A 15,956-nucleotide genomic window follows, 5' to 3' on the forward strand; every position below is an offset into this window, starting at 1 on the left:
TTCAGAGGATATTTTTGAGATCAGGACTGGTGGTGGGAGGACTAGGGGACATCTATGGAAGCTGGGCAAGAGTGTGGTTAGTAAGGGTGTTAGAGCTGGGTTCTTTACTCTTAGAGTGGTAAATGAGTGGAATAAGCTGCCAGAGTCTGTTGTGGGTGCTATGACAGTGAATGAGTTCAAGGCAAGGTATGATAGATACTGTGAGAATGTTGATTCTCACAGTATCTCCCTCGATGAGTCTAAGGACTCCTTGGAGTCACCCATAGTAATAATAATATGGTTTTACCAATAATTAGAACCCTCAGGTCTTCAAGAAACACACCAACAAATTCTTTTCTTCTTTTTAATCAAATGCCCACACAGCAGTCATGAACTTATGACTCATAAATACAAAAAGTTTGGCACTATAATGTCCTTCCCTACCAGTTATACATACAAAATTTCTGCTTCTCACCCCAACTAGAAGTGGATAAACATTCAATCCGACAGTCACTTACAGCGTAAGCATGTGATTATGATGATTTAAAATTTTTAAATTAACAATTTGCATCTTTAGTTGTGTTATCTGAGGATACTTGCTCATGCAGGAAGAGATATCACACTGGAAATATTGAGTTCATAAAAAATTTATTAACTCAGCAAAAAATACAAAGCTCGGTGTGTGGATGAAATGTTATTTTAAAGGATGATATTGCCATTCCACTTTCCAGAGGATAATAATTGCAGCAACTGTACATAATCCCCACATTTTAAAGAAGAATATCTAAGTTCGCATATGATCTAAGAATTATGGTTTCAGAAAAATAAACAATAAGAAAATGATGTAAGAAATGGCATCCTTTTTAAGCATTTCATTAAGTATTTACATGCTTTTACATATGCATGTACCTATGCATGAGTCTACATACACAGAGACATCCCTACCCTACCCACACATGCATACATACATACATATGTGCACACACATAGCAATATGTATCTTACACTATTACCTGCACAAACCAAATTTATACAGCTGTACAGTGAAAATATAAAATATGTCAAGCACTACATTAAGATAAAATATAACTTTAATAGATATGTTTATTTGTAATAAACTTTTAAAGGATAAAATTTGATTTCAAAAAATTTTATGCATTTAATATAACACAGAAATAAAATAAACATTTTCTTATTGGAATTTTTAGAAAATGATTTGCAGGGGGACAAATTCTGCCTGAAATAGATAAAGGCACAATAAAAGAAAAAAAACTTCATTTAAAGTGCAAATATTTAAATGAAACACAATGGACTTATCAGGCACAATTTCAAGTATAAATACTATAAGGCAATATCTTCCTCCTTGAGGTTTAGTTTATAGCCTAACCTCATTTCCTTTAATTTCTACTGTCTTGGAAACTGGACAGTAAGAGCTAAAGGCAACAGGTCATGCTCTCTATAACTGTACATATCACTCACACATGAAAAGATGATCTGATGGGTAACAACGATGACAATTCAGTCATCTCCTGGATCACTTTCTCGTTTTCTTTTTTGACCTCGAGGGGAATTATCTCCTGTTAAAAAAAGGATGAAATATGAAACAAAATTAAATATATTTAGGATTTTTTGAAGTATTTATATTAAGTATAAATTTCATCCAGTTAAAACCTGAGGTAGGACAGATAACTGAGAAGTTTAATAACATAACTTTACAAACATAGCATTTTCCTGCAACACAGAAAGTGCTAAAGTGGCACTTATCATGCTCTTGAATTTCATTACAATATATAGGCAGTCTCAAATTTACATAAATTCAGACTTAGGGAAATTATCCTGAAAGGGTTATGACAAAAATTTGAGTTATAAAAATTTTTACTTATCATGCACATGTTACTCACACATGACCTAACAGCAGTCATCCACAAGGCAGACAGTTTATGAAGTGCATGTGTGTGGCATAGCTATTTTACTGGTGCCCTTGGCAAATTTGTAGCTACACACTTTTTTTTTCCAGTGTGACAATTTAAATAATTGATAAAATATCAGTTACTGCCACCCTTCTGACACTGGCCCCCTTGGCAAAATGTCCCAAATAACAGTGTTCCTATGATTCTGTGTGTCTTCATACATGTATTTGTATCTATACATTTTCTTAATTTTTAGTGTGTGTGTGTGTGTGTGTGTGCGCGCGCTAGAGTAGAGAGAGTAAAATCTTGACCAGAAAAAGTAACAGAAGTAGAAAAAAGTGAATTCATGCATAAATGCAAAAAAACTCATCTAGAGATGAAAATGAAAATTATAAACAAAAACATAATTATTTGGTACGTGTCTGATAATTCTTTTAAAAAATTGTCGCAAGTATCTACATGTCTAAAAGTTTTCAAAGTTCCAAAGTTGAATGTCATGATGCAGAAAATTTCTGAAAAACACTGGTAAGATGGTGGATGAAGCAACTGGTGGACAGATTCTAAAGTCTCATGGTCTTAAAAGTCCAATAATAACAGCTCTTGATAACATGCTATCAGCCTGTTATCAAGAGTTGTATGAAGAGAAAAATCCACTGCCCAATCATCTTGATAATTTCATAAGGAACGTCAAATGGCCAAACTGTATTTGTTTTATATATATTTTATCTACCAAATTTCATGCCAGCTGGGGGGTCATCCGGTTAAACAAGGTCCCCATTGTTTTCGCAAGGGAGCCAGGGTGAACAGCGAAAAGTGAGCTACTAGAACAAATCTGAAAGCACAACCCCAACTCAACATCACCAGAGTTAAAGATCAGTACTATCAACATAAGAAGCCTGAATGGCAAAGAAATGGAGCCACCTGAGGAATTAGATAAGTACCAGCACGACATAATAGGGGTGACTGAAACAAAAAAGACAAAAACTGGCGAGATCTTTCTGAGCAATAAACACAAAATGCTATATTCAGGCAATGACAATCAAGGAAAAAAAGGGGTAGCCATAGTATTCAACACTAAATACGAGGCTAATCTTCTTGAATGGCAGGCAGTCTCAAGTAGAGTGATGTGGGCTAGTATCAGTGAAGGTTCTACTAAGGTAAGAGTGGAGGAATTTTTTGATGCTTTAGAAAAGGCAACTGACACAATGAAAAAGGAAAAGTTGGTCCATGTTGGGGATCTAAATAGCCGAGTAAGAAGTGATTGTCAGACATACAAAAATATTTTGGGAAAATTTGGAGAAAAGAGCAAAGCTAATAATAATGGCAAATACTTGTTGGATTTCTCCTCAGGACATGGATTGGTTATTACTAACACCATGTTCCAATATAAAAATATGCACAAATTCACATGGAAAGAAGCAAGGAATAAGAAAAGTCTCATTGACTATGTTATTGTCGATAGTGATATTTTCTCCTTGGTGCAAAACACCAGAGTGTACAGAGGATTTGAAATTGGAAGTGATCACTATTTAGTCTTGAGCAGGATAAAATTGAATTTCATATTGGAAAGAATAACATGTAAGAAAGTTTTAAAGTGAATAAAAGTTGAGCAGCTCTCAGATGTGAACTGTAGACTAAAATAGACAAAAATTATTGAAGAAAAAATGAAAGAGTTTGAGAACAGGAACCAAACCTTGGAGATTCAATGGCAAACCTTGAAGAAAACCCTGATTGATTCAGCCAGAGAGGCATGTGGTGAGGTGGTCTGCAAGGATAGAAAAAAACAGTACTCCATGGTGGACACAGGAAGTTAAAGAGGCAGTGAAGGAAAAGAAGAAAGCATATCAAAGGTTCCTGGCTAATAATTCAGCTTTTGCTGTTAGAGAATACAGAGACAAATGTAAGAATGCTAAACACTGTGTAAAACTAGCCAAACAAAAGTCATGGGAGGACTTTGGCAAGAATATAGAAAATAAATATCAAGAAGGTGTAAAGATATTCTGGAGGTTGTTGAAGAAGCTTAGAAATGGAGGAAAGAGTGCTGTAAAAGGAGTTAGAGATGATAAAGGTGACATGAAAACGGGAGAAAATGATATCCTTGAAGTATGGAGTAATTACTTCAAAAAATTGCTAAATGAAACAAGCAGTGCTAGCACAGTGGTAAAAAAAAACACTCAACAGGCATACAGTCAGGAATACATATCCATACTTGAAGTAGAAAAAGCCATCAAAGGCTTGAAATGTGGAAAGTCAGCAGGAGTAGATGATATTCGACCAGAAATGCTGAAGTATGGTGGTATAAAAGTCTTATAGTGGCTGCACTGCATAGTTCAGAAAGCCTGGACAGAGGGCCGAATTCCCGATGATTGGAGTAGAGCTCTAACAGTACCCATTCATAAAAGAGGGAAATAAAACTGAATGTGAGAATTACAGAGGTATTTCCCTACTGAGTGTTCCAGGCAAGATCTATGCGAGTATACTTTGAGAAACGGTTGAGAAGAATTATGGAAGAAAAGCTTGGTGAAGAACAAGCTGGATTTAGGCTAAATAGAGGCTGTCAGGATCAGATATTCACTTTACGACAAATAGTTGAGAAAGCATGGGAATATAACTAAGATCTGTATTTAAATTTTATCGATCTGGAAAAGGCATATGACAAGGTGAAATGAGAGCAGCTATTTAATACACTACAGTTATATGGTGTCAATGGGGCATTATATCAAGCAATACTTAGTCTGTATTTGAGTTGTAAGTCGGCAGTTAGAATTGAACTACAGGAAGATGGCTTAATATTAAATCTGGTGTGAGACAAGGATGTACATTATGAAGGAAAGTGGTATTAAACATGATATCAGAATTGGAGATGTTAATGTCAGCTCTTTGCTTTATGCTGACGATGTTATACTTCTAAATAAATCCGCTACAAGTATCAAGATTCCCTGACTAAATTGAATAAATGTTGTAATAGATATGGTATGAAGGTCAGCAATAAAAAGACGAAGAAAATGAAAATAGGTAGAATTGCTGAAAATGTCAACTGTGTTGTGAATGGGGAACCTGTGGAACAAGTAAAACATTTCAGCTACTTAGGCACGATTTTTATTGAAGATGGTAAATTAAATATGGAAATAGACAACAGAATCAACAAAGCTGGTATGGTGGGAAGTCAACTGAATAAATTCATATGGAATAAGAGAGAAATTGGTCGGAACACTAAATTAGCTGTATAGAAGACAGTGTTCAAACCGGTTTTAACTTATGGAACTGAGACTTGGGTCAGAAGTAAAACACTTGACCAAAGACTAGAGACCGCAGATATGAGAGTCCTGAGAAAGATTAGAGGCGTGAACAGATGGCATCAATGGCAATATCATATTAAAAACGAGGATATTAGGAAAGACCTTGACATTGTAGGCATCCAGGAATGCGTTGAGATAATCTCAGGTGCAATGGTCACTTAAACAGAATGGGCGAGGAAAGATTAGCAAAACAAGTGTTCTCTCCCAGGTTGGCAGGAATACGATCCACAGTAAGACCAAGATATAGGTGGATTGATACGGTTCAATGTGCCTTAGATGACAGGAATGCAAGATCTGATAATGATAATATTGGAGTCTTGACGAGTAACAGACTGATTTCGAGGAAAATTGTAAATAGGATGTTAATAATGGTGTAAATTTTTCATGTAGTACTATCATATCCTGTAGACCCCTTGAGGGTACATGTTAGGAATTTGATGATGATATTTTATCTATATTCTCATACCATTTATATAATTTATTATATTACTTTACATTAATAATTATAACTAAAATGTAATTTGTATGCACATCCTATGAATGAAACCAACAGAAAGAACAGAATTTAATCACGTAATAATAACAACTCTGTTAAGGATGACAGTAAATTATATTCTTTTCCTTTCTTACATTCTTTATCCAAGCATACGCAAACAAAGTTTGCATGTAAAATATCTTTCATGACTAGGCCATTAGTATATGAAGACTGATGACTTCACATTAATTGCCTTTGTATCCCATAATGCAAATATTTTTAAAGCTATACATTATGAGAAGAGCAACTACTTAGACCATTTTCAACCTTTATTTAGATCTCATTAGTTGGAACCAGTAAATTATGCAATTTGTAAGAAGATAAGGCCGGCCTGGTTGGTCGAATGGTTAGAGTATCCGCTCTCTAACTAGAAGGCTATGGGTTCGAATTCTGCCATGGATATTTGTGATTGTCTGTGAAATACTAGTGGTGGTGGTCAGCTGTATATGGCGTTGGTGTAGATGATGATGATGGTAGCAGCGGTGGAGACAGAGTTGTAGAGTAGATGCCCTCTCTCGATGAGTCTTTGGACTCCCTGGAGGTGTCACGTAATAATAATAATAATAATAAATAGAAAGTCTGGTTTGGCTGAGTGTATCCACTCTCCAACCAACAGGTTGTGAGAGTGGATACACTCATGGACATTTTCAATTGTTTTTAGGTGGCAAATGAATTTCATCGCCCATAGTCTGAAACATGGAACTTGAGAAGTTCCATGTTTCGGACTATATAAAAAAATTAAATGAAAAAAAAAATACAATTAACAAACATAAAAAAAATTCTAGCTCACCCAGTATAAATATACACTATCTACCAATAATTCACTAGGCTGCTTTTAGCAATTTACAATTAATACCAGCAGGTGATCCAAGCCAATACTTTTGATCACCTACCACACCCTTTGAGGGAGGCTTTCCACCAATGTACAGCAGACATCAGGTGAATTTGTGTCCATTCCTCCATCAAAGCAGCACTGAGTTCAGTGACAGATCAAGGAAATGCTGCTCTGGACCCTCAAATGCCACTCCAATTTGTCTCACAGGTATTTGATGGGGTTGAGTTCAGAACTCTGCACAGACCTGGGCAGTCATTTAACAACCATCTCTTCATACCACTCCATAAATGTTCTACAGTGTAGGCAGCACCTGATTATCCAGAATATCAAGGTACCGAGCTGTCTTCATGGAACCACAGAGAATGACCAGTAGTCCCACTCTAAACTAGCTGAATGCACCCGACACCATTACTCCACCATTGCTAAAATTTACTGCAGGTAAAACACACGGTGGTAACAAACATTCACCAGGCTGCCTCCACATCCACACTCTGCCACCAGACTGGAAACAGGTAAACATCGATTCATCGCTCCAGAGTACTGTTTTCCATTGGTCAATTGTCCAGTTCATTCACACGCTCTCTCTCTGTACCAGGCCAGGTGAGCAACTTTGTTCGTTGTTGGGATATTTGGCTTATGTACCAATGCTCAACCCAGTAAACAGAGTTCTTTTCATACAGTATTAGAGCTAACCATGGTGTTACTGGCACTCTGGAACTCATCATGGATGGTCTGTGCCGATTGTAGCCTGTTTTTGCATGCCACCCATTTTAACATCCTCCTGTCCCTGTCAGTCATTTTCAGAAGCCACTGAAATTGAACCCTGAGTGTTTTCCTGCACTAGCGATGTCAGAACATCTCCATTTTTTGACAACATCACCAACTGTTGATTTTGGATGCTCCAGTTGAGCAGCAATGGCATGTACAGACATGCCACCAATGTGACATCCCACAGCACCTCCCTCGAAGTCACTTAGCATCATTCCATGTTGCTATACCACCTGTATTCAAACAATAAAATACTGCTTCTCACTATCTGTACACTGGTTTTTGTGTTAACAAACCTGGGATGTTTCATAACTTCAAATAACAGAGGTGTCCAGACAATTATTGGTAGATAGTGTACTATAGGTTTACAAAACCTTCATGGGTAAGTCATATAAAATGGATAGAATTTGCAAAGCGTCAATGAATTATGCATTTGGATATCATGAAATTTAAGGTCAGATACAATGTCAAGTTCCTTACTAATATCTTCATTTTTAATATGATTGTACTATCTGTTTACTCTACTAATCTTTCTCAGAACTCTTGTATCAGAAGTCTGCAGGCTTTGATCAATCAACTAATAAGACTAGTAAATTCTTATTAGTTGATTTCAGGCTTATTTATTTTTTAATGTTTCCTAGATATCTAGTAAATTAATGCTGCCATACTTACTGTGGTTGGGAAAGGGTGTGTGTGTGGGGGGGTCCATAGCTGATGATGATTCTAAAAACAGTCTCACAGACCTGCAGTAACTACTATGTAAAACAGGTCTGTGAGTTTGTTTTTTTAATGTTCCGGCAGAATGTTAAAGATCTACTGGACTCTCCAAAGTAGGTTAAGCTGCAGGAACACGGAACTTTATACATTCTAAGGTGGTGATGAAGATGGTGATTTTTTTTTTGAGAATCAATAGAAGTTGCCAGCTGGATGTGTTGGTTGGAAGGCTGTATGGAGATTACATTTATGAGGAGGCACTTGAGCTATCTTTCCAGATATTCCCCAAATATATACCACCACCTTAGATAAGCTCTGCTTGCACATTTTTAAATGCTAACAATGTCAAGTTTCTTACTAATATCTTCATTTTTTATATGATTGTGCCATTCATGCCATCTGTTTACCAATGTTTCTCAGAACTCTTGTATCAGAGGTCTGCAGTCTTTGATCAAGTGTTTTATTTCTAACCTAGCTCTCAGATCCATAAGTTAAAATTGATTCAAATGCCACCATTTAACAATTTACAATTGATACCAGCAGGTGAACCCTAATATCAGGTATGTCCACCTTTGGCTTTGATCACCTCCTGCACCCTTTGAGGGAGACTTTACAATGTGTAGCAGATAATCAGGTGAATTTATGTCCATTCCTCCATCAAAGCAGCAATGAGTTCAGTGACAGATCAAAGATATGCTGCTCTGGACCTCAAACGCCACACCCAATTCTTGTAGACAGCTAATTTAGTGTTTTGACTAATTTCTTTCTTATTCCACATAAATTTATTCAGCTGACTTCAACCAGACCAGCTTTACTAATTCTGTTATCTATTTCCATATTTAATTTCCCATCTTTACTAAAAATTGTGCCCATATAGGTGAAATATTTGTTCAGCATTCAGGATACAGTTGGTGTTTTCAGTGTTTCTGACTATTTTCATTGTCCTTGTCTTTTTATTGCTGATTTTCATGCCAAATTTATTACAACAGTTATTCAATTTTGTCAGAGAATCTTGCAGGTTTGTATATTGGATTTATTCAGAAGTATAACAGCTGCATAAAGTAAAGAACTAAGATTAACATTTCCAATTCTGATATAATTTTCAATTATCAATATCACTTTCTTTCATAATGCAATCCATACAGATGATGACAAATTAGAGTGAAGATAAGGTGCATTCTTGTCTTACTCCTGATTTTACACATCTTCCTATGTTTCCTTCAATTCTAACTGCTGACTTACGACTTAATATAGACTATGTATTGTTCTGTACAACGTTCCTTTTCAAAACACCACACAAATGTAATGTTTTGAAAAGTTTTGCAGCAAGCACCTTGTTGTATGCTTTATTCAGATTACAAAATTTAAGTACAGATCCATGTCATATTCCCATAATTTCGCAACTATTTGTTGTAAAGTGAAAATCTGATCTTACAACTTCTATTTGGCCCCCACCTTAGCTTGCTCTTCTAAAAAATTCTTTTTCACAAATCTTACCTGGAATATTTAGTAGAGAAAGTCCTCTGTAATTCTCACATTTAGCTTTATTCTCCCTCCCTCCCTCTCTCTCTCTTTTTTATAGATGGGAAGTATGAGAGTTCTACTCTAATCATCTGAAATTTGACTTTCTGACCAGGCCCTCTGAATTATGCAGTGTAGCTATTTAAACATTTCTTGATTAATATCATCTATTCCAGTTCCCGTTCCACATTTCAAGTTTTTGATGGATATTTCTACCTCAAGTATTGACATATACTCCTGTTTGCATTATTCTTGCAAATTTTCTACTGTTTGTTTTGTTTAATAGTTTTTCAAAGTAATCACTCCAGACACGATATCCTTATCTTCACTTTCATGCTTCCTTTATCACCTTTGATTTCTTTTACAGTTTTCCACCATTTCAATAACTGCCAGAACATTTTGCCATTTTCCTGATATTTCCTATTTTTTTTTACAGAAGTCACCTCATGGCTTCTGTTTAGTTCCTTTTACACACAGCTTGGCTCTCTTACATTTTTGTCTATATTATTTTAGGACACCTGCTGACTTAATTGCTAGGAACTTTCAGTATGCTTTAGTCTTGTCCAGAACTGCTTCTTTAATATCTTGTGTGTCTACAGTGTTATTTTTCTATCCTTGCAGACAACTTCATGATATACCTCCTTACCTGAATCAATTAATGTTTCCTTCAATAATGTTTGTATAGTTGATTCTACAGTTTACCTGAAAAGCTGCACAGCTGTAATTCTTTTCAAAACTTTTCTTACATACTGTTATTTTTGATGTGATATCCATTTTTATCCTACTTAGCACCAGTGATAGTCACTTCCAATTTCAAATCCTCTGTACACTCTTGTATCCTAAACAAGTATGAAGATATCAATATCAATGATGACATAGTCAATGAAGCTTTTCTCATTTCTTCAACTTCTCTCCATATGAACTTGTGCACATTCTTATGTTGGAACATGGTGTTAATAATGACTAGTCTGTATTCTGAGCAGATACTTACCATTATCATTAACTATGCTCTTTTCTTGAAATTTTCCTGAAACATTCCTATAAGCCTGGTGGGATTCATTTTCTACTCTGCTGTTTAGATCTCCAGCAAGGATCGCTTTCTTTTTTCATTTTCTTCATGCCTTCTCTAATGACTCAAAAAATTCCTTCACTTCCTTAGGCACAAATAAGTTTCACTGTCCATTTCTCCATTTTGAACTTTGCCCACATAACTGTACTTGAAACTGCCTTCCAATCAAGAAGTTTATCTTCATGTTTGGTGTTAAATGGTATTGCTACTCCTTTCTTTCCTTGATTGTTTTCATTTTAAAATTTCATACTTTTCTAATTCTTTCTTATAAGGCTTATACTATTGTTTGCATTTGTACTTTTTCATGCCTGTGTTATGTCTGGTCTGCCAATTCTTTTTGTTCTGTTTGTGAATGTACAAATTTCCATGCTTTCCTTTGTTTCATGGGAATGAAAGGGAGGAATTATTTTTTCCCAAAAATTTAGTCAACCTTATAGCATTTATAAAAGCTATTTCTCTGGATCCTAGGGGTTCACTACAGTGAGTGTCTATTGTATATGGAATTGGATCCAATTTATTATTGAACCAAACTGACAGAGAAGAAAGGAGGAATTGAACAATTGTTTTAAATTATTTTTCTGAGGTTGTAGCAATTAGCTAAACATCACAGCATAGAAAACTGACTCAGATGAAGAACTGAATCATCAGAGTAAAGAGCCTTTGGATTGTGTTTTAAGGATTACCCATGTATAATTGTGTGGGTAATGTTAGATGAAAGCTTTTGGAAAAGCAATTCCACACAAATACAAGAAAGCCCAAATTAAGAATTATAAACACATTAACACAAGAATATTTTAATGTTTGCCAAATATTTCAGTCTGAAACCAACAGACTATCCTCAGTGGCTTGATAGGAATAGTTTTTACAAGGTGGAATACAAACAATTGATCATTCAAAAGTAGAACAAGCTGCTGTGATGTTACATTGCTAAGCATTAAAGAGAAGTAAATTTCATCGAGTGATGAATAAATTATAGGTATTAATTCCCAATTTCATATAACAATCTTAATTTATAAATTCAATTAAAGATAACATTAGACTAATGTAAGAATTAAAGGTCTCAATTAAAACTTTTATTGTGTTATCCGGATTAAACTTTCCCATATTTTTGACAAGGATATACGGTCATTTCGATTCAAGTTAGGGTGTTGAAGTAAGGCCTCAGCACTCTCTTTGAATAGGCGTTCGAATTTATAACGACATCTGTGTAGGAGAGTCTTGGACCAGAGAATGTTGTGGCTTATCTCTATCCCATGCTGTGCCAATCCAGACTTATTGGATTTGTTGTGAAGAATGTATGATTGATGTTCTTGTTTTTTCTATAGAGCATCCTGTTTGTCCAAAGTACGACAGATTGCAGTTACAAGGAACTTGATATCACCAGGCAGAGACATAGTTGAGCGTTTATCTTTAAAAGAGGGGAAATAGGTGGATATTTTGTTAATATGGATATAAGTGGCTGTTAAATCATATTTCTTCAGAATTCTTGAAATTGGTTCTGAAATCCTGGAAATATATGGAGTTGGAATTTGATGTATTGATTCTTTGTTGTTCTGGATTGGATTGTAGGATTCAAACAGATGTTGTGTAGTTTTTTTTGGAGAAGCCATTTAATTTCATGTGCTGTTTGATAGCTGAAAGTTATTTCTGTAATTCATGGGGAGTTGAGCAATTAGTACTAGCTCGTCGAATTAAACATTTTATGATTCCTGTTTTTTGGTAAGGATGATGGGCAGATTGAGAATGTAACGGCCAGTAAACGTGGGTTTTCTGTAAATTGTTGTTGTTAGAATACCTGAAGATGAGCAGATGAAGAGGATGTCTAAAAAGGATAACTTGTCTTTTTCAATTTCCAAAAAATTAATATGAGGATGTAAGGAATTGATTTTGGCTAAAAAGGAAGGTAAGGAATCTCTGTTGTGAGGCCACACTGAAAAGATGTCTATATCTAACCCAAAAGGATGGTTGAGGGAATATAGATGAAAACAGGATGTCTTCTAGATGTTCCAAATAAAAGTTGGCTAAAGCAGGTGAAAGTGGACTTCTTATGGCCATTCCTTCCACTTGGTTGTAGAATTTGTTTTGACACAAGAAATATCCACAGTGCATCACGAAATCGAATAATTTTACTATATCTTGTGGGAAGATGTCAGCATGTAATTGTAAAGTCTCATTGAGAGGTACATTAGTATATAGAGATTCTACATCGAAACTCACCATAAGATCAGTAGGTTGTAATGTGATATTTTTTAATTTATTTAAGAAATCCGAAGAGTTTTTCAAAAAAGAGTGTGATTTGCCTATATGTGATTTCAATAATTTCGCTAAATATTTGGCTATGCGATAAGTAGATGAATCAATACAGTCAACTATAGGACGGAGAGGAATGTCTGTCTTGTGAATTTTTGGTAGACCATAAAATCTAGGAGATCTTGCAAAATGTGTTTATAACCTTTCTATAGTGTCTGCATCTAAACTTATCACCTAATCTAGAAGGGAATTTAATTTCTTCAGTTGCCTGTTGGTGTATTCTCAAAGTAAAAGAGAAATTTTTCTTCTGTAGTTTGAAGAATCATAATTACTGTTGCTTTTCCTTTGTCTCCTTCTCTTTCATTGCATCTACCTCTTTTCTCTGGAACAGGCTTCCTCACTCCATCTTTTCTGAAGAAAAAAGACAAGAAAGAACATGAAACAAACAAGGTGACTGTTGCTTCTTAAGAAATGTAACACTTTCTTTTCAGAAGTAGATATGTTGGAAGGAGGAAGCTTGGCTTTAAGTAGCATACAAGCAACTCTTCTAGGGGAGAGAATTAGCCTTTTCACTGGATATATGACTAAGGTTCCATTTGATGTTAACCAGGAAATGGAAATCTAAATAAGGATTTTTTTTTTTTTTTTTTTTTTTTAAGGGACTATAGCAAAATCATGTCCTTTTCAGAGAATGAGTTCATTGACAGGTTTTGAACACACAGGCCTTTTAAAAACAAAGTTTATTTTCATAAAGTTTAAAGAACATTCACAAAATCCTTGGAGGACTTCTTTAATCAGTATTCCCTATACTAATTCAAAATAACTGCTTGAACATATCTCATATCTATTCTGCAGCTTACTCTAATGTTTCTGAATTAATTTCTTAATAAGCTTATAAATTCCGGTTTAAGATAAGTATATTTAACGGAATTTATCTGACAGAAGCTCTTTTTATAAGTATCTTTTATAGCTAATGAATAATAGAGTTTATGATTATTCATCATTACATTTAATTACCTAATCAACTCTTCTGTAACTTAAGTTAACTTTTAAATTAATTCATTTCAACTACTGAAGTAATTGTTTGCTGCCCTTCAATGGCCACATTGCCATACCACAAATAATAGCACTGTTACTTGGTCATTCTCGCTCAACTTAACCAACAAATTATTTCATTATTTTGAGGCTGATTAAGGATCAAAGCTAGATAACTGGAAGGAGAACAAACCAGATTTGTGCTGGTTTGTTCTCCTTAAAAAAACAAATTCTCACTTTCATGTGGTGCATCCCAAAATAACTGGATACTTAACAAATGAGGATGGACTGACTATTTGAAACTAGATAACCAAACTGCATTCTGTAATGTAAACCAAAAATAAAATGATGGTACAACATAATGAAATTTCAAGCTAGATAGATCATTACCAGTTAAACAAGGCTTCCTCTGCGGTTTAATCAGGGAACCAGGATGTTGCTGGGACATCAGCAGAACTGAAGATAAGTACATCAACATAACTATCAACAGAAAAGAAATCAAACGGGCAGAAAAATATATGTCAAGATAAGTGACATTACCAAGACATAGAGGACTAATGCGGGTGATAATCTGCTAAATAAATATTATATGTTATATTCAGGCAATAGCAATTTTAACTTATAGATCTGGGAACTGGATTAGAAATAAAACACTTGATCAAAGACCGAAGACCACAGACATGAGAGTTCTAAGAAATATTACAGGAATAAGCAGAGATGGCATTAATGGCAAAATCATATTAAAAATTGGGGTATGAGGAAGGAACTCTATACTGTTAGCATTCAGGATGGTATGAACAGAGCTAATCTCAGAAGTGGTATGATCACTTAAAACAGAATGAGAGAAAAAAAGGTTAGCAAAAGTATTTGTTACTCTAATTAGGTAAAGACAGCATGTTGGAGGCTTAATGGATTTTTTACAACTTACCAAGATAGTTTGTAAAATTTCTGGAAAAGTTAGAAACCAGGAGGTTGGTGAGAAATAAGAAGTCCCATCGAATGGTAAATGAAACATTTCTTGTGTCTTTTCTTCTCTCCATGTGAATTTGTGCAAGTCTTTATATTGAAACATGGTATTAGTGATGACTAGTTTGTCTGGACAGAAATCTAGCAGGTCAACATCAAATTCCTGTCTTTACCTACACGTGTGTAGAGGCCTAAGTGCTGTGAGGACATCATGTTGGAGGCTTAATGGATTTTTTACAACACTCAAAGCCCACTTTAAAGCCCTCACAGAAAATTTAACCTCGAATAAGACAGACATATTGGTAAGCTTTGATATCTCCTCTTTGTTTACCAATATTCCCTTAATTGATACCTTATCTCTCTTAGAAAACGTTTTTCCCTCTGACATCTTAGATCTCTTTTCCTTTGCCATTAACTCTGGGCATTTCTCTTGGAACAACAAAATCTACAAGCAGATAGAGGGAACTGCCATGGGTTCCGCCTCTCACCCCCCTGCCAATTTCTATATGGAAGATTTCGAAAAACGAGCCATAGACTCAGCCCCACTCAAGCCTTCTATCTGACTAAGATATGTAGATGATGTGTTCTCTATTTGGCCTCATGGCCCAGACATGTTAGACTCCTTCCTCAGTCATCTCAATAGTCTACATCCAAGAATCCAGTTCACTATGAAAAAGGAAAAGAACAATTGTTTACCCTTCCTAGACACCTTAGTCACACGCCTGCCTAATGATACACTTACCTTCACCATATACAGAAAACCCACACACACAGGCAGATACATTCACAAACTCTCCCATCACCACCCCTCTCAACAATATGGCATTATTAAAACTCTTACCAAGAGAGCCCACAATCTTTGTTCTAGTGGAACCACCCTCACTACTGAGCTTAACCACATACACAGCACTTTCCTCTCCAATGGCTACAGCGATCACATTATCAAAAAAATAATCATCTCCTCCCCCATTTCCCCGTCCTTCTCGTCAACAAGATTTTAAAAATGCCATCACCATACCCTACATCCGTGGCACATCCGAAAAAATAGCCAAGATACTAAAACAGTACAACCTAC

At 35.4% G+C, this 15,956-nt stretch overlaps 1 protein-coding gene across 1 annotated transcript in view; it reads right to left on the reverse strand.

Annotated features, from left to right (window-relative positions):
- Positions 1-610: 610 nt before the first annotated feature.
- The window catches only part of Mapmodulin (acidic leucine-rich nuclear phosphoprotein 32 mapmodulin), a 201,675-nt gene continuing 186,329 nt past the window's right edge, over positions 611-15,956 (reverse strand). Inside the window, exon 8 of the mRNA XM_090411838.1 lies at positions 611-1,556. Within this exon, the coding sequence (XP_090267964.1) occupies positions 1,498-1,556 (59 nt within the window). The 3' untranslated portion in view covers positions 611-1,497. The remainder of the gene's footprint in view (positions 1,557-15,956) is intronic.

This window comes from Typopeltis vanoorti, chromosome 22, assembly GCF_054136105.1.
Source record: "Typopeltis vanoorti isolate ZY-2024b chromosome 22, IOZ_Tvanoo_1.0, whole genome shotgun sequence".
Taxonomy (NCBI): Eukaryota; Metazoa; Arthropoda; class Arachnida; order Uropygi; family Thelyphonidae; genus Typopeltis; species Typopeltis vanoorti.